The sequence below is a fragment of the Lagopus muta genome, chromosome 10 (assembly GCF_023343835.1).
Source record: "Lagopus muta isolate bLagMut1 chromosome 10, bLagMut1 primary, whole genome shotgun sequence".
Lineage (NCBI taxonomy): Eukaryota > Metazoa > Chordata > Aves > Galliformes > Phasianidae > Lagopus > Lagopus muta.
Genome location: NC_064442.1, coordinates 2,333,661 through 2,358,255, shown reverse-complemented (window position 1 = coordinate 2,358,255; position 24,595 = coordinate 2,333,661). Strand labels below are relative to the sequence as shown.

Here is a 24,595-nt window from a genome sequence, read left to right as displayed (position 1 = left end):
AATTCAATTTATTTAGCAGCATCTTTATTGCCACAAAGGTTTTGTAATAAAAAGCAGCAAAACAAATGTCTCCACTTTACACGATTAAAAGCTAAGTCGCTAGAAAGGTGGGGGAGGGAGACCATAAACCCACTGGAGTGAGACATGCAGTTCTGTTAATGCAAACAGCAGGCACTTCTCCTAACGTTAAAAACCTGAACTCTGTGCAGAACATCTACGTAAAAACCACACCAAGAGCTCTCTGTGAAAGGACTGTCCAAAGACCCATGAGGGGTGCATGGAAGTCTTTGCAGGGCTCTGGTACTCCAGTAAACAGGCAGTTCAAAGCAGTATCCTAATCCGGGCCGTTATTTCATTCACTTGTACTCTATTATTGCCTCATCAGAAGCCAAACGTCATGCCAGCAGCAAAACAGCCTTCTGTATGGACACAGCAGAAGCACAACCCGGTGCTCCCCCCATGGAGTGGTGCTGGGACCCCATGGTCAAGCTGGGAAATCTCTGCAGTGCGTGGCACACGCTGTGCTTGGGGAGGAAGCAGCACCCATATCTCTGCTCAAAGTATTTCTCTCATTCCCCATACAGAACTAGCAATAACCAGAGAATGCATTTTCCATTGCGATATAATGAAGTTAATTGATTTTCAAAGCTTTACATGAGGCTTGAATTCATTATTTCATTAACCAACATTTTGAAGTCGAGAGCTTACAAATACTCAGCAGCTCTGGTTAATTACCAATTATATTTTGTTCTGAATAGAAGACCACTGGAAACCAAGGGACGGGGTAGGGAGTGCAATTCCTGTGTGAAGGCTGAAACCCCATTTGGCAAAATTCCTGAAGGCTGCCATAAGAAGGGACAGAGATTGGGCTCCCACAGAAACAACCTCAACAAATCCCAGCCACTGCTGGCATCACCACCCAACTCCAGCACAGATCCCCAGGTTTCATGTATTCTTTGAGGTACGAGACGTTAAAACATTCATCTCCAAAGACATCAGTGCAACTGCTGGGAAGAAGCCAATGCCCACTGTGCAATGAAGGCTGCGTCTCCCTCCTACTCAGCGCAGGCGCCTGCTGGGCACAGAGCACACTGCTGCATCCGACCCCCAGGCACCCATCTGTGCTCTGAGAGCCCTCGGCACCTCCCTACCTCAGTCTCAAAGCTCACACGAGGCATCTCTGACCAGAACTGCAAAGCTCTGCTGATAAATCCTCCCAGCACTTCTGCAGGATAAGAGAGCAGGGGGTCTTAAAGTGCTTGGCTGCTGCAAAAAGAAAAAACTTTTGTAGGAAAAAAAAGAATATGTTGCAAAATAGAGTACTTACAGTGCTTTGCACCTTAATAGCTTTTCAATAGGTATATTTAAAACAACGAAAAGATGTGTTATTTAAAAGTTATATGTCAGCACTGTGCTAAATCAAAATCCAGCCTGGTTTACTTGCATAACATTTAGTTCTTCAGTTGCCAAAGAAGCACTGCTTGATGAAGGCTTTTTTTTTCTTTCTTTTTTTTCTTTTTTTACACAAAAGGATCAATTTTGCCTTAAAAATCATAAACATTTACATTCAAGGGTACTCACCTCTAGAAAAAGAGCAGAAACACCCCAAAAGCAAGTTAAATATTGAACAAAATATAAACAACCTTGGAAAAGGTGATGCTATCCACGTGTAATTTTATACATATATGTATATATGAACAGATATAGATATATGTATATATCATACAGCATAAACATGTGAGGAACTGAAAAGAACTCCATCGTGACAGCTTTTACTTTTCTGTACTCCCTGCCACGCTGCTCCAGACCAAAAGCTTCAGCACAATTACTCATCTCTCTGCACTGACTACAGCAGACAGCCCAGGTTCAGCCACAGTTCCTTTCTCAAAGAGGAGGTGTCAGAAGGAGCCGGGCTCTCTGTGTGCCATGCCAGATCCCAGCAGCAAGGCTGTTACCGACCTGCTAAGGGGATTTCAACTCATCCACTGAAAAAACAGTGATCTGAAACCCCAATCCCCAAACTAAACGCTCCCATGTCAGGGAAACGTACACCTACTGCATACCTGTTTGCTTTGGCTATCTTTTGCATAATCCCCAAGCCAAATCCTGTTCTCACATCACATTTCACACCCGTGTAACTGCAGTGGCTCTGCCAGTGTCAGCGCTCAGCAGCCTGACTGCAAAATGTGCAGTGTGATGCAATATAATCAGATGGTGTTAAATCCCAGAGTCTCATGGCCAAGCTGAACAGCACCACAGCGAGGAAAAGACAAGGGCACGTGTGGAGCACAAAGAGCATAAGTACTGAGAGGGATTCCATGTTTTGAAAAGACGAAAAACCATGCTCAGCTTCTCTCTAGCACCAAAAAGGAAAGGAAAGGAAGTTCTTAGGTTTCTAAGAAAACCATTAAAACTTACAAGAGTCTCAGAGGCAGGTCCCAAGGGAAGAATTTCCTGGATTAAAGAGAATCATTTTGCCATGGATTTCTATCTCGAACAACTTGCTGCAAGTTTAAAGTAACTTCACATAAGACACTTTTTAGCCAAGCCTGCTGCTTAGTTAAAACCTCACTAACAAAAACACAACTGGGATTTCATCCTTTAGGCTTAGAGGGGTTACCTTAAGCTATGCAGAAGGGAGCTCTCAAACACAGCATCACAGTCATGCTATGCAGCAGTGCTGGAAATGACCTGGGACCAGAGGACTGAGCAGAGCCTGGGAAACAGTGCCTTGAATATAATCAGGAAATCCAATGGAGCAGCTCACACTGCCTGATGCGCAGTGTTCGTATGGTCTCTCCTCTCCAAATCCTCTGCAGACCCTTGAATCAGAGCGTTGAATCTCAGAACTGTAACAGGATGCATATATCTACATCATGCTGAGGTGACAGTAAGAAAACAGTACTGCAAGAACAGCTCCAGGATGAACGTCAGGGAAAAATGTCAGTGAGGAACGGGCTGCACTTTTAAGCTTCTTTTAGAATTTACAAAGTCTCAGCAATTTGCCTTAAATTAGTTTGCATCCCAAATAAAAGATTGTTATGCTCACATCACAGTAAAACATCATTTCACTTCCCCAGGTGAAATCAAGTACAATCAGGATAGGACATCAATCTGCTGGAAGGAAAACCAGTACGACTTATCCTGAGAAGAAAAGCCATTTTTGAAAAGAATCTGGCATCAGCTGAACTGAATCCAAAATTTAAAATCTTCTTAGGGCAGCTTAAAAGTGTTTCTCCTTAGAAAACAATCAGAAGCTGGATAGGGGACGTGTCTAACTTGGGACCAACTTTTCTGGAGTGAGACACATCCCATTTAGGAAGCATAAAAGCTATACAATGACATTCAAAACGTAACGTACACATTGTAAGCATCCAGGTAAACTCCTGCTGTGTAGTGAGTAAACTTTCTAGTGTCAAGGAACACACTGTAAAAACACTGATTAGATCAGAGCCTTTTTAAAACGTGAAGATCTGGTGCTGTGGAAGTACTTTATCTTCAGTTGAGCTCCTCCCCCGAGAGAACACCCATGGTACTGCATTGCACTACAGACACTGGATTTTATTTACACCCTAAGCTTTAAGGTTATTAGGCCATCGTCCTTTAATTCCCTATATGGCACCAAATTTACTTTAAAAAAGTGTCTCTCTGTGTATGAATGTGTGTGCACACGTGGCAGGCACCAAAACGCAAAGTTCTGTTCTGTTTCCTCTAGTTTCCTGTCTCCTCATTTGGAACAGCAGCCAGCTGAGCAGAGTCCTGCAGAGGCGAGTTACATTGCCTTCAGGGCAGCAATGCGAGAGCCCAGATTCTCTTGCAGGTAATACAGTAGATGGAGTTCATAGTGCTCTCCCGACTCAGGCACCCTTATACTGTGCCTCTCCTGAGGGTAGATCTAAAATATAAAATAAAGTCATGAGTACCCACAAAACTTTTGAGTGTCAACATTTAAACTGGTCCTGGAGTTCAAAATGTGCGTGCCATCCCCGTGCAGCAGCTCTGTTTGCACTTCAGCATCCCCTCCTCTGCTTCCTGAGCCTGGAGACAACAACCTGCATCCTCTGATCCAGCTTGTGCTTAGCTGGATGCGACTCCTCGCTGAACAGAAGCAGATCCTGCTTGGAGCCATCACAAACACCAGCGTGCTTCAGTTCTGCAGCACAATGCAGGGTACCTGGGCTACATCTGCACAGAACCAGCAGGGTTTCATTAATTACATAAGCCTGCTCTGTGCTGCACAGACACTGTAGTACTGCTTCCAAACTGTAGATCTCCTTGGGAGCAGTCTTCACTGCTCATTTACCTAGAAGTTGTTTGGTTTACTCATAAACCTTCCTTTAAAAAAAACACAGTAGGCTCAAATACTGGAGTTTTACTCCAGAATCCCAAGCTGCCCAGAACAGACACAACACAAGCTTCTATATTTGTACTCCTCAAAGACAACACTTCATTTTCACATCCTCATTCTTGCCTTACCTGCAAGTCGTATGGCTTCCCAGCTCTCACTAAAAAGCTGAGCAAAATACTAGTGTGTGCAAAGTGAACGTTCTCATCCAAGAACCCATGTAGCAGCAGCAAACGGTTTGGTCTGAGGAAAGCAAGAGACAAACATTTCTAGATAGCATCCCAGAAGCTGCCAGTCACTGCACAGTCCACAAACACTCCTTCCAAAAGAGCAAACAGTAAAAAAGGCTGCACTGAAGAGAGTAACTTTGCTATTGTGAGCTGCCCTGGATGGACCTGCAGCTCGTCACAAACCCACCCTCTCTTCCTCTACAAGCTCTTCCTGTACACGCACATAACAGTCACATCTTTTATCTGCACATTATCACTATTTTCAGAAACAATTCCTACCTTGGATAATTCAACAGCTTAACACTTGCTCAGAATCACTGCTGGTTTTCTGCTCTTTGGCAAGAAAGCCTGCAGCCTCAGCCTGCTCTGCAGACAACTCTGTGCTGATGCAGACTGAAAGCACACAGAAAGCATGCTGATAAACTAACTTTTGTCTAGCTTACTGTGACTCTAAACTGCTAATCATATAACTGGAGATGTGTTTATCATTTCTTTAGACATAAAAATAGTCTTAATTACAGCTAGGATAAAAGGGATTACTTGGAATGGTCCGTAATTATGCAAATGTTCATTCAAGTCTATTAAGCTCATTAGTGTTGTTTTTGTTTTAATACCAGCATTTATGATTCCGAGATTTAATTGCCAAGAACAGGAAATAAATAGTCTGCAGAACCAAACTTACTCAGAAGGAAACTTGTCAGCTTGCATGGCCACGGAACCCAGGTAGTAGCCCTGCTCGTTGTGCTCCGGGTGGCCCATGTAGCGCTCTGTGTAACCCGTGTCATAGAAAACCCACAGCGTCACGGGCGCTCCGGCGATGGCAACCTGCAAGTCAGCACGGCTCTCAGCACAGGGAAGGGATGACAACCCTGACACCTCGATCTGGAGATGTCCCTCCCTCCGTCATGGCTACCCCAGTGCTCAGGATACACGCTAGTGAGCTCTCCTTAGAGTCCACAGCAGTCCTTCCCACAGCTCACGTGCATCTGCAGGCTTCAGCTACAGCCTACGTCCAGGCAGCTGCTAAAAGCAGGAAGATCCTATGGACAAATCGGGAGCAGCACTGAGCACACCACCTGCAGGTCCTGCTGGAGGTAAGCAGACTTAATTCAAAACGTGGAGCGCTCTCCTTTGGGGTCACAGAACTTTTTATTAGAGCGTTTAACAGAAACTGGACTTAAAAGCTCCCTAGGACTCAGTAATCCCTCCTGCATACCCACTGACAGCATGCAGAGATGCTTGTGAGAAAAGACCAGTAAAAAACTAAACAAAATAAAACTCGTTTCCAGTCAAGTATTTTTATATGATAATCCTTAAGGACTTGTGAAAAAGTAACGATTGAACCTCCCAAGAATACTGAGGTTGGATTTAGACAAAGCAAGGAGAACCACAAGGAGCAAACCGTGCTGAGAGCAATATTCAGCTCTCACCACATCTCTGCCTCTGACACTTGCCCAGCAACAGTTTTGCCATTTACTGCAGTGCTCTCAAGTCATGTAAGCAGAAGCACCTCCTTCCAGCACCTCTCCCCACGGCCAGGTTGCCCCCCTGGCTGTTACAGAACACACTGTTACAAATCGATCTGGGAATAGATCAAGACTACAAAGAAACCATTCTCTTAGGACAGAAGGAGAGTAAAGAGGGGAGGAGGAAGAGATGGTGGTGCTGTTTCTCAGCGGGGTAATTTCCCTTGGTTGATTCACAGCACAAAGAGCTAAGCTGGCACAAAGCAGGCAAGAGTGACACTATATGAGGGACCTTCCGCACACGTGACCTCAGACTGGTAAAGCTACAGCAGCACTGTTACACTTCTGCAAGCTCAAAAGTCAATCAGCTTAAAGCTGTTCTACACAGCTCCAGAGAGGCAGCACCTTCTGTGTTCAGCTGAATGGGGTGAACAGTTGATCCTCCTCACTTTGGCTCACAAGAACTCTCAGATGTTTCAAGAAAACTGGCCTACCTGAACTGCCTCACACTCCTCTCACATTACATTTCTTGGATACCCAAAAGCACCCTGCCCACATCAACACAGGAAGCCTCACAGACAGCACAGCACCTTCACATCAGGTCAGGATTATGTCAAGCTCACGTGGAGCTAAAGGAAGGAAGCACAGCAATGGTGCAGTCACACCAAATCGCCCTGAGGATGAAGGCTGCAAACTTGCATGGGGAGGTGGGAAAGAGCAGCACTTAATCTTACAAATGCAATCCAGTGTTATGAGGCATCTCTATTAGCATGACTTACTGGGGCTGCACAGGTCTCACTGTCTCTGTTTGAAAAGCTGAATCACCTATCTGTTCCAGTACAGACTAAGTGTGAATACCAGTCCCCGACACCCTTGAAAACCCAACACTGACAACAGGCTAACAGAGGAAGAGCATCTCGTCCCCATGCTACAGATGGAAACAAGTGCAGAGAACTGCTCTTGCAGTATCCACTGAATGCTGGTTTAAAACTGCACAGTGACCTGTTGGAAAGCACTAGATTTAAAGTGTGAATAAATTTTAAGATCTATTTTCTGGAAGCATCAGAAGGCTAGCCAGTGTCTAATATAAAAAAGCCTAATTAGAAATCCTGTACAAGGAAGGTATTCTAAAACAGCAGAACTTGCCTAACTAGAAAAATCTCGGTGGAAACAGGCAGAGCACTGCGTCTCACTGGTCTTTGTGCTGTGACCACCTGAGGGAGGTTACACGATTAGAGGAAACATTCTGTTTGCACCACCAGAATAAGTACTCAATGTACGAACATACCCTGAAGATATCTGACCTCTGCATTAAAGCCATAAGAGAGAGGTAGCCTCCATATGACCAGCCATGAATGCCAACACGATCCAAATCAATGAAGTCGTACTGCGATGCCAAGTAGTGCAGCCCTTCCACTTGGTCATCAATTTCTATTTGCCCCTGGGAAGAGAGAGAAAAGGGAAGTTGTCAGACCCAGACAAAAGGCACATCTCATGATTTCTGAAAGTAACCAGCATTCGTACCTTTGCTGCTTCTGTTTGTGCAGCACCCATCCACACACCAGCACTCCACTGTACTAGGCACGTTACAGAGAGATGATTCCTTTCCTTCTTTAGACAATAAACACATGCTAAGCCACCAGATAAAACCTGTACTTCTGGTGAGAGTGAGAGATCCTAGAATAGCTTGAGTTGGATTGGACCTTTATGATCTAGCTCCCTTAGTAATAAGGCTCCCCTTGCATGTGATAAGCTTGCAAACTCAAATCCTGACATTGTACCCATCCTACACTGAGCACCTTTCCTCTCTCACATTCGTACTGCTCAACTGCACACCGTTTCCCTCCCCAAACTAAGCAGCACTGCACAAACTATGTTGGATATCTGTGCCAGACTGGGACTTCAGCTCAGGTAACACCAGGATTCCAACCTGGCTCTGGCTGAAAATGAAGAACCAGACCCAGTTGGTCTACACTTACCATTTTGTATTTGAAGGCTCCTTCAAACTTCAGCCCTCGGTGGCAGGACCCCCTGTTGTCAATAACCACAACAACGTAGCCTAAAGAGGCCAAGGTGTTCAATCGGAAATATTTGAGTCCTTTAAATCGATTGTTCACTAGCTGCACCTGGAACAGAAGGACAACGACACAGTCACCTATGTAATCAAACCTATTAATCCCATTTCAGGCTATTTTTATTTACTTCCCTTTCAGTGTTTTATACAGCTTTATAATGTAGATTTTTCATAATCTCTCCTCCCAGCTGTAAGTCTGCTGCTACGAATTAAGCTCTCTTCCCTCAGTAGGAAGTCATTCTGTGTCATGGAAATGAAGGGTCCAAAGGCTCCACCCCACCACTCAGAAACACTGCACTCACCTGCGGGCCTCCATAGATGAAGATCACAGTAGGGTACTTCTTCCCAGGTTGCAGATTGTGAGGTTTGTACATCATCCCATAGAGCGTAAACCCTGTGGAGCTCTCAAAGGAGAACACTTCTGGGGGAATGTAATCAGGAAGAGGGCCTGGGAAGGCACAAAGAGCCTGGATTAACAGGGAATGGACAGCTCTGCTCCAGCCCTGTCCCATCACCGTGCTGCTGCATCCTCAACAACACAGCTTCCCCACACTGCCCGTGGATATGGTTGGGACCAGGCAGAGGCTGGGAATGCCCCAGACATATGGGAGCTTTCTCTGTCCTGTCACATACCCATTCCTCTTCTCCCCTGAATGCAGCAACAAGATGAAAAGTAACAGAATCACAGTGGAAAAATAAAAGCCTAAGAGCTGCCTCACAAAGACACCAGCAGACAGCAACACAGAACTGCCTCAGAAGTGTGCGGCCCTCCCCAGAGGCCCAGAAGCAAGCCTGTTAGCACGCATTTAGCTAAAAAGTAAACAAGCTCACTCAACTCCCCCCTACTGATGGTAAAACATGCTTTCTACTGGCAGTAGAAACTTAGCAATTTAAAAACTTAGTAACTTAGCACTCTAAATTCCTTCATGGCCAGCTTATACTCATTCGTCATCGAGCTGAAAATGCCACTCCTCCACTTCCACAAACACAAGTGTGAGTTTCACAGGGAAGCCTAATTACCCACAACAGCAAATCTCAGATTAGACTCTGGGAAGTCTCACCCATCTTCCTGATTGTCTTTTTGCAGTTTCCTAACAATTCTGTTACCTGCTGAATCTAAAATCGTAGCCCAGAATTCCTTTGTCCTTTGAGCTGCATCATCTTCATGTCCTGTCAGCCGGTAAAGGGACACACAGTGTGGGTTCTTCTGATTGCTGTACTTGCTGATAAACATGTCACAATCCTAGAGAGAAAAAGTGTTATCTTGAACTCCTCAGTACAGAGGTACAAGCAAAAGGATCATTTTTTTCCTGTATTCATATCTTTTGGAAGACATTTAGGAACCAAATGAAACCAGGAAGTCTCTTTTGCAATAAGAGTGATAGACTCTGAGAAGCCACAGTCCTCAGCAAGATTCAGGCACTGACATTTGAAAACTAAAAAATACACCTGCAAAACCAGCAGTGGCACGAGGACTTTGTCATACATTCTTCTCCAGGCAGAGCAGTTACAGCAGAGCAGCTTACTGCCCCAAATGCCTCCCCACAGGTTTGCCTCCTCAGGGGACTTCTCAACAGCCCACTTCAGGCAAGAAAAGCCAGGCTTGGTTTCAAGCAATTCAACCTGCCTGAGCTCCTGTCTGAGCTGAAGAGCAACCTGGACCAGGAGGTCAGATCCAGTTTCCAGAGGCGGCCGCACGCTCACTGTACAATATTAAGCACACAGCACAGCGTAACATCGACTTCTGTTACACTGAAATACAACCCTGTCTGCTGATTGGTGAAGGACACGTTTGGCAATAAAACACAACACACCCAGGCAGCCCTGCCTATCCAGGCCTTGTGCAGATGGATACCTGGCTGACACAGCAGGCATGAGAGTAACCACGTTCTGTCAGTCGTTTTACTTCTCCGGGATTCTTGTAGTTAACAACATACAAGTGATGTTCTAAAGGAGAGTCTTTCGTGCCTTGAAAATACACCAGTTTTTTGGCTTCGTCTACATAGATCTGTCACAAACAAAAACAACACATCCTTCAATATCCAGTTATGGCTAAAACAAAGCCCAGGTCTTCTTTCCCCACCAAGTCTTCCCCCCCCCCTCACTGCTTCTATAATTTGGAGTTACTGTCCAGCAATCTGCAAGGAAGAAGCCAAATGCCAGCTGTCTTCCAGCATGCCTGTGTTGCTTGCAAGATATCCATGCAGCACGAGCAGAGACTTACATTGGACCCATGTCTGCCAAGCACTTCCCATTCCCCACTGGTAATGGCAATCTCCTCTTTGATGGGGCACTTGAAGTCACCTGCAAACAGAGATTTTACACTCACACATTTTACAGAACACACAGACACCATGACATTTCTTCTTTCCAAGCTTTTCTGCTAGACACAAGCCAAGAACAACGTGGCTTCGCAGAGGACCCGTATCTCTGGCAACTCTGCAGACAAATGTCAGAGCTGGTACTAAACATTCTGAGAGCTGGGTATTGAAGGATTCACAGGTACTCTCAAAGTGACACCTGGATAGCTTTGCTTCTTGCTTTTTTTAATATTGAAAAGGGTGCAAAGGGAATCTCCGGTGTCAAAAATGGGGAATTTTGCTTTGGGCTGGGAAGCAGCTCTGCTTTTATAAAATGGCTTCATTTGCCTTGGAAGGAGGGAGATCTAGCAAGAAAAAGTAATTGGATACAATCATAGAAGTCTAATGAACCCAATCTAATGCTTTTTGGAAAAAAACCCACACCAACAATTGCACTAAGCTGGGACCTACAGTAAAATTAGGTGCACTTCTTGTGCACGCAGAACTCAGCGAGTGCCTTCAACACACAACAAGTAAATTAAATATCACAGCATGAAACTGTAAATGAAAGAACACATACTGTGGAAAAAACATTCCAGGGGCTTTGTGCACAGCTCCACCATGCAAACTCTGACTGCAGCTTGGAAGCACGTGGTCCTTGCATTGATTTCTTTTTTTTTTTTGCTTGGAATTACTCTTTCTGCATTTCCACTTGCAACAGCTGTCAGTAATTTTCTCCTACTAACATCTCTGTCTATACAGCAATACCATGACTGTTTTTAAGAGCAGATAGGAATTCTCTGAATAGTTGCCATATCATAGGTTTTGCTGCCAAGCACATATGTTCATTTTAAAGGGACTAACAAGTGGGCCCCTTAGACAGGGAGGCCCTCTGCAGTCCTTTTTACAGCATGTTCAAACTGTGCTCTTTATCAGCCTCTGCTACAATCTGCTTGTAAAGGCTGACAGGAACCACGCTGGTTTCACTTCCAAAACCAGGTCCTGAACACCTATTAGATACACTGGACCTTCAGATCAGAGATAGCCACGTTATTGCTGTAATGATTAACCCACTGCAGTCAGGAAGTAAACAACCCCATCACTGTCAACTCAGTGCACGTCACAGCACCACAGGGAAGCCCATCTGGCATCTGATTTTTTGAAACTCTCACCTCCAGTCAGCAAGGAAGAATCAGGGTTAAAATGAAGGCGTGCTGCACACAGAATAACCCCCTTACAATTTCAAGAGCAATGACTGTACAGTGAAGGGCTTCTCAGGAAACAACAGGAGTTTCTAGTGATTCCTGCCACCCGGAAGGACATTCATTTCCTCACCAGTCAGCAGCAAATGCCCAATTAAAGCAAGAGAATAAACTCACTCACTTGGAGCAGGGAGTCCTCCAGATGACCGTTTATATTTGCTCTCCTTCAAAATTGAGACAATTTTGTATAGGTGTCTGAATCCTGTTTTACACTCGGAGGCAAAAATGAACTCTATCTCATCTTCATGGGTTTGAGGGAAAACATGGAAGATATCATGGATCTGTGGAGACAGAACAGCACGTTGCTGTTATCAGCAGGACTTTGGCACTGAAGTCACACATGAACACCTCTAACTGCCCAGCACAGGTTACACCAGCAGGCTGCAGCACAGTGTCCCTTACTGGCAGAACAAATAATGCATAAGAGCCACGAGGTGTCTGCAAACTGCAACAGCTGCACAGCTCCAGGCTTCTTGATAGCCTATATCCTGGCCACAGAATGAATTAAGTTTTTTTGCAGCTGCCTTTCTAGCTTGTATACAGAGGTGAGTCCAGCTCTGCAGACAGCATACAAAGGCCAACCAAAATAAGACAGGGTTTGGTGGCCAGCTCTGCCAGGTGCTGTCTAGAAGCCCATAAGGGCTATTTAGAGAAAGATGAACTGACATCATCTTCCCACTCATAAAGATGCCAGCTCTTGCTTCAAGTGACAATCGTTTGAAGCATCAGAAGCACTTATATGCACAATAAGTGCTGCTAGTCAAAAACAACTCCAGCCAGAAAAATAACAGAGAAAAGACAACATACTGCACCATCCTGAAACCATGCACACTACTACTAAAAAGAAATTACAGTACTACAGAGCACTCATTGTACAGAAACCATTTACTGGAAGGCTTTGTGCCCACACTCAGCTGAAAGATGCAACTACCCACCAGTGATTGACATTCTCAGGCTCTCCTGCACCCTGGTACACCCCCAGCAGGATGCCTCTTTGGAGATCAGCACAAGCAGGAACAGCACTCCTTCCTACACCGTGAGCCTAGCACACCTGTGTGCAGGATCACAGAGCTCAGGCCCTGTAGAATACCTCCACAACCAATACACAGGGATCCATTTCACCAGAATATGTGTGGTTCAGGAGGATTTTCAGTGACTGTTAGCAGATTCCTGAGACATGTTCCCCCACTGCCACCTAGATACATCTTCACTGGCTGAAGAATACTTCACCTGCTGGGACTGCTTCTGGCAAACAGAAGTACAAAGAAGCTGGAGGACAGTGGGTAACACTGTGGGAATGGGGCTATCCTGGAACAGCAGTGTCCTGGGCTCCGTTCCTAGTTCTCTGATCACCTAGCGGCCTCAAGCAAAGCAGCTCTGCTTTCACATCACACATCTTTTTGCCCTCTACATGTTATGAGCCCTTTAGAGCAGCTCTCTGCCAGAAACAGGCACAGAACTTGGACAACAGGAATATTCTCCTCGGCAGCACAGCACAGCAACATCAACTTTGCCCAAGTGCTGCACACGGGGTCTCGAACAACAAACTGTCAGACAAGGCTGAAATTCAAATTCTTACATTTATCCATATGTCTGTTGTTTCCTCATAAATAATTAAAGGTGTAACAGAATCTGGTACGGCGTCGATAAGTTTCTGCCTTTCCATTGCATCATATTCTACTGGGATGAATAATGCAGGGGGAATCAAGACGATCTGCAGTCGAGTCTGGGAACGATCCAGTAAGATGGACCAAATGCTGTTGAGAAGACAGATATTAAGAGAAAACAGCACACAACAATGAACAGTAGAGAGATCTGAAAAACCTCAAAAGCAGCACATTACCACGAGGCATTTCGGGGGAGTCAAGAATGTTCGGCTTCAGATTAAGCAAAAAAGCCACATGTAAAATCTCACCCACAAAAACAAACCTCTTCCATAACTATTTCTCTTCATTTCAATATTGCATAAGCACTGGTGGTTGAAAAGTTTAATTAATTCTATTCCCCCAGATTTGGATTGTGCTTTAAAGGAGAAAGAGAGGAGAAAAATCAGAGGGAATAACGAAGAAGAGGAATAACCAATGTTTCAGGATACTCGTCAAAATATTAATGTTTTAAATCTGTACCTGGCAGAGAGTAATACTGGCACCTAAATGAACTGGCAGGAGACCCTGCCATACTTCTGATGACTTTACATGTAGCTCTAATAATAATCCTGAAAAAAAGCAAGACAATGGAACAAATGTGTCCCTGCATTTCTTCCACATTTGAAAAAAATAAATAAAGTGAAATCTTTAGATTCAAGAACTGGAGAAGTGCAACTCTGGAGATGCTTCTGGTGAATTAGAAACACTGCACTACATCATCGACAAGGCTAAAAATGACATGCAAATGTAAGTAGCACTTATAGCAGGTTTTCTGATCAGTAACTCTGGTCAGTAAGGACACTCCAGAGGTGAGGGTGGTAGCCTGGGGGACCTGGGCTCATTTCTGTCCTCAGCCATAGACTTCCTGTGTGACTATGGCAAGTCACTTAGCCTCTCTGGGCCTCAGTTCCCCATCTGCAAAATGGGGATAACAGCACTGCACTCTGTCTCACAGGGATGCTGGGAGGACACAAACATCAAAGGCTGTGAGTGCCCATCCCCAAGCAGTAGGGCCAGACATCAGAGGAGGTAAGGACTGTTTGGTTTTGGAGAAGCTGCCTTCTTTATGCAGATGTATTTGTAGCAAAGGGAAAATGAAAGAAGGCTTCAGCTCAAGGAAGACAAAGACCGCTACGTTCTGCTTCTAGCTGCACTGCCCAAACCCTCTAAGCAGAGACAGGATTAACATACGCACTATTTTCCTTCTGGCGTCCACCCAGCTCTAGCAATGTACTCTACTCCTTCAAAGAGGATCTCGAACGGCTGAACCAGCTCTTTATCCACAACACCTGCAATCTGTTGACAAAGGAGTAATTCAGTGACTGACATTGACTGAGACGAACCCACACAATCAGTTTTCATGCACGATGAGAGTCTGGACACAGCAGACTTCTTCTGCGCAGCTTAAGCAATTTAGATTGTTTTGTCCTTTCAGTGCAGGGTATTCACCCCACCTGTAGCCAGACACCAGAATATTAGTAGAGCTGTTAATTACCAGCACAGCAAGGGCTGGGACTTGAGGAATACAGATTCTGCTCACAAATCCATCACGTGCCTTGCCTAAGACACTTAAAGGATCAGTTTCCCCATGTTAAATACAAAGGGAAGGTGATTTGTACCAAGCTTATTTTTGTTGCTGTATGTTGAACATTCTGCATGGCATCCAGTTATCAATATGGTTCTAATTGATACACAGCTCTGCTGCTTGCCCCTGCTGGGACAAATCGCAGTGGTACCCCAAGGATCCTGGCAGCTTTCCCTCACTGCTGGTTCACATCAGCACCGCTGTCCCAGCAAGTGAGTGTTGATGAGCTGCAGCAGCTCAGGAGCAGACAGGATCCAACAATGTATGGAGGTTAATATATCTGTTTGGTAAGATTAATTCCCCAATTGTCCAAAGACCTTGGATTGGCCTATGGAAATTTCTGCATTTGTTCAAAATTCCTGGAGTGAAAGCAAAGCTCATCTTTTCCCACAGTTCATGCTTTTATAAGGTGATACATTCTCTTTGCAATCAGTTTTTTTCCATTGTCTGCAGCCAAGCAATCAAGACATCTGTCACATAGCAAAGCCTAACCATTCACACCTAAAATGCTCTGCTCTGCAGCTGAGTTCATCAAACAGTCCTTGAGAAATACTGCTGAACACAAGGAAGGAGCCAAGTGCATTGCCTCCAGGTAAGCCACTGAGCTAACACAACAAAGTTCAGTTATGCTGAAAAGGAAAGCGGTTTTTACCAAGAAGAGTCACAGAAATCAAATTTAACTTGGGAACAAGGGGAACATGGAACTTACTCTTCCTTCTTCATTGATCACCACTTCAGAAATCTTGAAAGTGACCTTTGGATTTGCTGTACCTACAAAAACAGATGTTAGCAGTCAGGCACAAACTGTTTGCTTCCAAGAGGGCAGGCTTGAACTGTGGATTACTGCGTTGTTATTTGTACAGAACTGGAACAGGAAAAAAGCAGAACACTCTTTGGTCAAATAGCCTGCTTGCACATATTAGAGAACCAGGCACAGAAAAAAGAGACTACAGACACACAGTAGAACTGGTGGATGTAATGCCACAAACAGCTCTGATCAAGGAGCTATGCTACTGTCAGTCAGTTTGCTCTCCCACAGACAAAGCATGCATGCACCACCTGGACAGCAAAGCAAGCTTTGGTTTACTGTTTGGCTGATATTGAATAAAAAGCAGAGCAATACTTTTCTGTGCTGGACAGTGAAAATCCACCTAGCTCTCCATACAAAGCCTGAACAACACAGATGTACAGCACCTGCAGTGCTGAGGGCCTGCTGCACAGCAGAGGTGAAGGATAAAGAGTAAAGTTGTTGTGTCAGTCTAGGCAGCTCCATCTAGCAGCTTCCACATAGATTTAATATTCTCAATGCTGCTTTCACTTTATCAACTCACAGAAACTGACGCACTGAAGTGGAATGACTTGCTTTAAGCCACAGTTCTGGCTTACTGAAGTACTCGTCTTCACCCTGGTAACAAACCACCTCAAGCTTTGCCCTTATAACAACCCAAAAAAGCCTACTGCCTACGTGGTTCTGACTGGAAACTGAGGACAGAGATTAAAACACATTTGTTTGTTTTCAAGGCATTTAAGGCTTTGGCTGCCTGGTTTTCCTACACTGCTTAGATTCAGCACTTAATAAAAGTATAATAAAACACCCTCACGAAATCTAAGTGTACCCTAGCACTGGAAAACATGAAGTCACCTCTTGCTTTGCAGGCTAACATGGCCCCTCCTGCTCCTTAAAAGGAGCAGTAAATCAGAATCATAAGCAGGAAACTCTTGCCAAAGGATTAGGGCAATTACAAGACCTGATAATAAAAACAGATAAAAAGATTTCAGGAGTAAGAAAGAAATTAACTACTTTCATAATGTGATCAACACGTCCTGCAAAAACAGCAGCGAAATCTCAGAAGAGCAAGGGTCAGCTTGCTCAAACTTGCCCTATACACCTGGCACAGCACAGTGCACTGCACAGCAGGACTGCAGAAGTCTCATTGGCTCCAGCCTGCCCTCGTTCCTTTACTGCTGAAGCCTTCGCATCACTCCCTGTTTGAAAATGGCAGCAGAGGCTTTCCCTCATAGTCTGTAAACAAGCACAATTTTCCAAGTCCGAAAGCATTTGTGGAGATCAGAGTCCTTTAGAGCTACCAGGGCACTGCCAGCAGCTAGCAGGATGCCTCCCCCTGGGAAAATCAAAATGCTATCATTCTGCAGCTATTCCCTCAGAGACACTGGGCTGTAACAGGAACCAGCTTCTCTGTGCCAGGATCTGAGACAGCAGCTCCAAAATAGCGACAATCAGGTAGGGTTTCTGCCAACTTCTGAGGGACCCAGACTGAGTTCTTAGTAACCTCATGGCTGGAAAATCAACACAGGCACCAGTGACTAATCAAACCTCCAGGGCAGAAGTTTTTCCACATACATTTCTACTACCTGAGCACTAATTCCAGGACCACACGTCATGCCTACAACAACGCCCTGCTCTATCACCAGCGTAAGGCACATGGAATAAAATAAGCATCTCCCAGAAATGGAGATGCAAGGTCATCTGGGTCTCACCAGTTTTGGGGTACCGGAAGGAATCTGTTCTTCTTGTCTCCAACATGGGTGATGTGACATGAATGATTTCCACTTCTGACTCATCGTTTTCTTCATAAAGAATTCGAAGAACTTTACCCCCATTCAGTGCTGTAAAGGAATTAACATTTCCTGATCAGAGCAGCTCTCAAAATTGGTTACTGCAGACACCAGTGCTTCCCTAGGAGAACATGCAGGCTGAAAGGATGAAGGAATGTCTGTGACTCTCGTTTCATTATACAAAATGCACCAAGTCTCATGCAATTCCTATCACTGTTGTGAGAAGGAAAGTTTCTTCCCCCATTAGCTTGGGCTAACAAGGGCACCTTAACACGTCCACCACTGCAGACACTTATAGCTCTTCTTGACCTATAAGGTTCCTATCCAAAGACAAGAAGTAACTTTCCCTAGACAGCACAGCATGGGGGCAACTACTTGTGCCTGTCAGACACATTGTGTCCAACACACTTACTTGGCTCTGCCTTTGGACTCCACCAATAGCCAGTGTATCTGTCAAACTCCTCCTGCAGCACAAAAGTAGCCACGCCAGCAGACTTTGGATCTTCCTCAACATTGGCAAGTTCTCAAGAAAAAAGAAAAAAAAAGACACAAAAGAATTAGTTCATGATGTACTGCAGAATCGAATCAGCTCTGCATTATCCCAAACACAGCCTATGTTCAGCCTCTGGAGAACAATGACATGATAGCAAATCTGGCTTCTCAGCAGAACTGCTTTCACCCCACTCTGCTGATTTATCTGGGGAAGACCTAATCCTCTCTGACACAGCAGCCTCTTTTAGGAAAGAAAAGCCTCATCTTCTTTTCTTACTCCTACCCAATTAGTCCCTCAGTTTTCCATGCACTCATCCAAGAAAGAAAATGTTCTCTCTACCTGAGCTCAGCAAATTGGAACCACAAGTTTTAAGGAAATTAAAGCAAAAAAATCCTGAGAACCAACACTGAAAGTACCAACATTCAGAAAAAATCACCAGCATTTCATTCAGTGTACAGGCTGAAAGTAACAGCCTTACATAACATCTCAACCCTATCCATAGGGCTTCAATATTTTTCCTGTTACCCTGGAGGTAACTTAGCAGCGCTCCATAAATAATTATCATCTGAGAAGGAGTCATTGCTATAGTTTATTTTTAATGTACTTACATAATATTTTAATAACTAACTTTCAAATAAGCTCAAGTATTATTGTAAAGTGTCAAAAATTTTGATTTGGTTACAAATCTAATGATGCAGTTTCAGTACAAGCTGCATGCTTCAATTGCAAAATGCAATGGATTTTAAGAAGCTGTTTACCCACAGTTTTCCATTTCCTTTCCCTGGGATACATGTCTAAACCAGACCTGGAGGGGGGTAGAAGCACAAACCTAAGAGACTGAGTATGAGGGCACCAGCAGAAGCCACAGTGCTATTCAGAAACTCTATATTGTCTCTAAAAAGCCCTGCAGCCTGACTTTGCTGGCAGAAACTTTCCCCCAGCTCTATTCCACCCACAGCTACTCCACACAAAAACGACTGTTCCAGTACATAAAAAGAATATGTGATTCAGGAGAAGTCTTTCCATATGTATTCAACAAACAACTCATCCTGCCAGATTCTGGTTTTCCCAGTGGACCCAGGAAAAGAATTTTCCTGCAGCATTTGCATTGGAGAAAACATACAGAACATGACAACCAAACCCCAGATGAAGTAAACAGTTGCCATTCCCTCAGATCTCAGGAGATAACTTAATGCCATTACTTAATTCAGTAGAGCAAGAACAAGTGCAGAGGAGGTGCAGAGATTTTAATTCAGGACGAATTACCATTGTGCACAAATGTTAGCCTCCTTTCTTCTCTGGTTTCTATATTAGATATCCAGATGTCATTGCTATGGATAAAGGCAATCCAATTTGGATCAGCTGGACAAAGCTTAGGATCCATCCGGATATTTGGACAACTGGTCTCTACCAGAATGGGTCTTAAAGGCTGTTGCTGATTGAAAGAAGAAAAAAAGAATAGTAAGTAGTGAAACAGTCACTGACCTAGATTACCAGAAGGTCTCTATGACCACAGCAATGTGCTTGCTGACTTCAAACACACAGGTTTACAAGAGAGCAATCTCTACAATTTCCAAAATACAGGAAAATATCAGCAGATACTTTATAGGGAAAGTTGTGCTTCCACCATCTCGAACAGTTCCACCAGGGCCTCTTTCACCAGTGCTGAGAATTAACTGCAAATCAGAAGACAGCTTGCTACAGAAGCCTGGCACACCTAAAAATTGACAGGCAGAACAGACAGAAATCTTGTTCTCCTAAACCAACTCGAGATACAGTAACAGCTGGGTTAGGCAAACATCAAGCATCTCCTGTATCAACAAGAAATGGTTTCAGCTTTCAAATCCAGCATTAGCACAAGCAAAGAGTAAAGGCTGCTTGTTCACAAAGTTCTACAGCCAAATCCTGTAACACATACAGTACTGATTGCTGAACAGTGACCTCTAAACCACAGCTTGGGAACAAAAGCTGCCTCTGATATGACTTCTGAGTACATGGAAGAGCAGAGCACCACAGGCTTCATGTCCCTTTTTATTGGTAAAATATAATAAAATAAAATTCAGAAAGTCTAGTGACTTGCCTTGCCACCAGAGATTCTACCATTTCTTTTTAATTCTCCATCCAAGTTTCTGTAACCATGGCAATGCATCCCTAAGGAGGACTTCTCCACGTTTTGAGGTTGGTTAAGGCCGCTTGCCCCTCCAGTGCAACTTGCCATGGCAGTGCAGCAATAGCTGAACCTCACATTCTGCCTTCACTAGGAAGCAAGGGAGCTTCCAGCCAGAGGCAGGAAGTGCTGTGCAAGACAGAGAGATGAATAAACTCACAGTGAATCCATGAGGGCCTCCATCTTTTACATGATAAATTCCACTCCCAGCCTGAAACAGGAAGGTGCCGCTCTCGCGGTGGTAGTCGTAGCAGGCAATCCCAACAGTGCCAATCCGCTTCCTCTCCCGCAGCAACTCCTCTTCCCGAGAGTACATACCATAGTCCAGGATGGCCTGAACATGGGCAGAGAAGCACAATCAACACCTCTGCTCTGCATTTGCTACAATACTGTCAGAGCATCTCTGCACGCCAAGCTTCCAGGACCAGATGGCTGTGCAGACACCCTCCTCCTCCAGAATCCTGCTGACAGCCAGGAGCCCACTCCTGCTTGTGCTTCTGCTGCGACAACTTGTAGGTGCATTCCTCGACCATATCCTACAGAAGTGGGAACCTGAGAGCCACTTCTCCCTTAGTAAGGCTGGCATTATTTCCAGTGTACGCTGGTATGACAAAGATCAGACAGAAGGTCTATTATTTCTAGAATGAGTAGGACAGCCTCCACTAACTTTTGCAAAGATACATGGTGACTGGTCTGGTGGGAGGAAAGCACAGCATGAGTTTTATGTCTGGCTGACAGCCTCAGGAAGCAACATGGGGAAACAACACACCTAATTCCACACAGGAAATATCCTGCCTCCCTCAACCTGCTATGGTGCACGGAGGTGAGAAGAGGACACACAACCTAGAGTGGAAAAGAGATTTCTTGCTTCAGCCTGAGTCACAGAGCCACTGACAGGTCACTGGGGAGACTCATCGCTTCCCCCTGCAAGACAGTGATTATTTGAGACTACAGGCTCCTTCAGCAATGCCCAGGATCTCAAAGCAGAGAATGTGATGCAAATTAGCACTTGTAATCTCTGCTGGCAAAGGACAAATCAAACACATACACTCAGCTTTCATGATGCACACAGGCTGTAGCTCCAAAAACTGAAGAGAAAATTACGCTTGTTTTTGAGATGGTTGCAGAGTTAACCAAATACAAAGAGAAGCTTGAAGTCTTTGAGACCACAGTAACGGCTTATAGGTGCAACCTCAAAGCCTTGCTGTGTTGCTAAGATGTAAGAAAAAAATCAGGACCCACCGGAAAAAGATCCAAGAGAGGCTTCCAGGAAAGCAACAGGACAGCAGCTTTGTTCACAGTTTTTGGAATTTCAGAGTAGAAGAGTGTGTTCTCTCTATTCTCCCCAGACATTGCTGTTGTCAAAAAGGAAAGAAACAAAGTACATTAGTTTCCTATTAATAATTCCAACACTCTCAAAAGATGCTAAGAAACAGCTTCACAGGCATTCCTACCAAAGGAAGCACTGACAGTCTCTACAATGCAGCCTTGCACTGAGAAGTCCCCACTTCTCAGAAATGCAAGTCACAGGGAAGGTGAAGAACAAAGAACTACAGTCAGGCTTACTACATGCTGCTTGAAGAATAACCTTGTCTTGTTGAAGGTCAGGGATCTTTTTATTTTATAAGCTTTTAAGTTCAGAAAGGTCTGCTCTGTTATTTCACCTGGCTGGAGTGCAGCACGATGCAGCTTATGTTTCAAAGATGATGCACCTTCAGGAAGGTTTGAATGCCTCCTTCCTGTTCATCTCTCTCAGTGCTACTCAGATTTCTGAGTAGCCAAGGCATTTGGGGACCAACCAGAGGGAATCAGGTGCGCACAGAGGAACAGTCAAATCCAAACCACCTCTGCAGTGACTGTTTAGTCAAGGCAAGGCTGAGCCAGCAAACTTACCCAGATAGTAAATCCTATCAGAATGAGGTCCTTCGGGATCATTTTTCTTAACAAACGTGAAGTCATGTGGGGCTTTTGCCATCATATATCCATGATACTTTCGTGTATCTGTGAGCAGTTTCCGAAGCTGGCTCCAGGAATGTCTCTCTACATAGAAAGGCTCAGGTTTTGGCTGCTCCTCTCTCTGCACCTGCTCCTCACAGCCCGTGGTTTCAAAGACTTCGAGGCCTGGCTGTTCAGTTTCCATGGCTGCTGCCATGTTGCATGTTTCTGGAAAAGAAAAAACACCAGAGGGTCAGCACTCCTTTCCAGCCAAAGTTCACATCAGACTCCAAAAACACAATACAGCAAAAATGCTACGAGAAACCTGCTATTTCACATGGAAAATCTGAAAGGAAAAGGAGATGCATTTCTGCTATGGAAAACAGGCTGTCAATGCTCAGCCTTTCAGAACAAAGCTAATAATTTCATAGATCCACATAGACTTATTAGTGTTTGCCTCTTTATCTTAACACCTCTCTATTGCTCAGTTCAATAAATCCTTCCCTGTTAAGCTCAAACTTCATTCTTCCACCCTGTGAACGGCAAAACTAGCTTGATACATTGATATCAGAATAAAGGCTGATTAGGACTGTATCAAGAGCTGGGACAGCCAACTGCTTAGCAGATACAGTATTTGAAGTTGATTCTGAACCTACTGGCCATACACAACGGGGCTGGGCAACCATCATTCTCCTGTAATTTCTCCTTTCAAACAAAGCTGTGAAGGGTCTAGCAATACCATCACAATGATACCATCTACAAGCACATAATTACAATTTCCAAACAGATTCTTCCAAAAGCATGAGGCCATACAGGAAGGTGACCCAGTGAAATGAGTGTTTTCCAAACTGACTGACCTGATCTTACCCTCCTGAACAGGTTGTTCAGTTAGCAGATATTTCTCCCTGAAGTTAGCCGTGCTTTACAAAGCATATCTAAGCTAGACTAAACAGCCCAGAGATCTGGCAGTAGGAAACCATAAATCCAAGATCTGAGTGCAGCTCCAAAAGGATCCCAGCTATAAACTCCTACACATAATTCATTAACAAAGACAGCAAGGCGTGACGATTGTCAATCCTCAAAGGCAGCTTGTTTTTTCTATATATAAAATGGAAAGGCTGCACAACTGTTTGACACGCTGCTATAGAACAGGCAGAGCTTGCTGGTCTGAGCTTGCCAAAGACAATAATGAAAAACAAACCGAGCACCTGCATTCAGCAAACAGGCACTAAAGGGCCAAAGAATTTCAAGGCATGGGCTTGGCCAGCACAGCTACCCGAGATAAAGCTCCCTGATGGACTGGCTGCTCCTGCTGCTCTTCACAGATGAGAGGAAGAGACTGCATGCAACTTGGATCTAGCCTGTTTTAACACAGAACACCAACAGCAGAGCAGGGCAAGTCTCAATCAAAAGCATGTTTGCAATTTTGCAAATCCAAACACAACAAAGGGAGGCACTTCTTCTGTCTTAACACATTTACAACACAAAAACAAATCAAAATGTAAACCTTGTAAGACTGAAAGGCCATCCCAGCCCCACACAGCACAGCGCTCTGCTCAAACTGAGCTAAAAGCCGGGCATAAGGCTTCAAATCTGAATAACAAAAAAAAAACAAACAAAAAACAAAAACTTTCAGCTACTTCACAGAATTCCAACAAAGAAAAATCTCCTCTCCCCACCTACGCGCGGATGCCGGTATGCCTCAACCCGACCTACTTCTCAGACACCCCTCCCAAGAAAAGCAGGAAACGAAGAGCGGCGGCCTTAAGAAGCAACCTGGCACGAACGGCAAAGGCACGGCAGCCCGGGCTTAGCGCGAGGATCTGCCCGAGATCGCTGCCGCCTCGTTCTGCCACGGAATGCACCGTCCTTACGGGCGAGCTCCAGCACTACCGCAGCGCAGGGCCGTGCCGGAGGGGCAAACGGGCCCGGAGCGGGGCGAGCAGCCGCCGGGCCGCCCGGGCGGCCGGAGGAAACGGGCAGAGCCCGGGAGGAACCGCCAGCCACGGTGCGGCGGGCAGGCCCGGCCGAGGGCAGCGAGCCGAGCAGCCCGGGGACAAATCCCCCACCTTCTCCAGGCTCGGTGCCCCTCCAGTGCTACCGGCGGTTCCCCGCAGGGCGTCCCCGAGAACGCCGGCTGCCGTCCGACCCCGCTGCTCACGGCGCTCCGCGGCTGCGATGCTGCCCAGCCGCCCCGCCGGGCGCTTCCGCTTCCGCCAGATGGGCCGCCGGGCTGCTCGGCTACGCCGCGCGCCCCCTGTCGGCGTGGAGGAAACGACACGGCTTCCAGCCCGGCAGCACCGCGCATACAGGGGTGGGTCGGTAGGGCGCCGCCTACTGGCCGGGAGGACCAGGCTGTGCGGGTGAGGAAAAGGGCGGACGGCGCGGTGCGCGCAGCCCTCTTGCTCAGCACAGCGCTGTCTGAAGCAGCCGAGGGCTGAGGCCGGCGGTACGACTCCCCTACAGCCCTCGGCTTCTTCACCAGGACCGCCATCGCTGTCACCAGCTCAGGGCT

The 24,595-nt window shown here is 45.4% G+C and overlaps 1 protein-coding gene across 4 annotated transcripts; it reads right to left on the bottom strand.

Moving 5' to 3' along the window:
• DPP8 (dipeptidyl peptidase 8) lies at positions 1-24,290 on the bottom strand. 4 transcript variants are annotated; one of them, XR_007379062.1, is made up of 21 exons: positions 24,150-24,290; positions 22,039-22,308; positions 21,388-21,500; positions 20,306-20,479; positions 19,245-19,413; positions 17,898-18,008; positions 17,408-17,536; positions 15,618-15,679; positions 14,519-14,619; positions 13,257-13,434; positions 11,799-11,958; positions 10,340-10,419; positions 9,971-10,123; positions 9,223-9,358; positions 8,418-8,563; positions 8,021-8,167; positions 7,330-7,482; positions 5,258-5,400; positions 4,477-4,588; positions 2,621-3,895; positions 1-1,266 (listed from the first exon to the last, which is right to left on the bottom strand). XR_007379062.1 is itself a non-coding variant. In XM_048955941.1 (20 exons), the coding sequence occupies exons 2-20, from the start codon at positions 22,295-22,297 to the stop codon at positions 3,773-3,775; spliced, it is 2,649 nt and encodes an 882-aa protein (XP_048811898.1). In that variant the 5' UTR covers positions 22,298-22,308; positions 24,150-24,290; the 3' UTR covers positions 1,284-3,772. The 4 variants fall into 4 exon arrangements, 3 of the variants coding, with proteins under 3 accessions (XP_048811898.1, XP_048811899.1, XP_048811900.1); XM_048955941.1 differs by lacking the exon at positions 1-1,266 and having other exon boundaries at positions 1,284-3,895; XM_048955942.1 differs by lacking the exons at positions 1-1,266; positions 24,150-24,290 and adding an exon at positions 23,588-23,606 and having other exon boundaries at positions 1,284-3,895.
• Between the last annotated feature and the right edge of the window lie 305 nt (positions 24,291-24,595).

What these genes read in the sequence shown, in the direction of transcription:
- DPP8 (XM_048955941.1), bottom strand. Translation starts at nt 22,297, where the DNA reads ATGGCAGCAGCCATGGAAACTGAACAGCCAGGCCTCGAAGTCTTTGAA. An exon ending in CTTCCGGTACCCCAAAACTG is followed by an intron (nt 15,680 to 17,407) that starts GTGAGACCCAGA and finishes CTGTTTTTGTAG; the next exon opens with GTACAGCAAATCCAAAGGTC. An exon ending in TTGGCAGACATGGGTCCAAT is followed by an intron (nt 10,124 to 10,339) that starts GTAAGTCTCTGC and finishes TGTTTGTGACAG; the next exon opens with ATCTATGTAGACGAAGCCAA.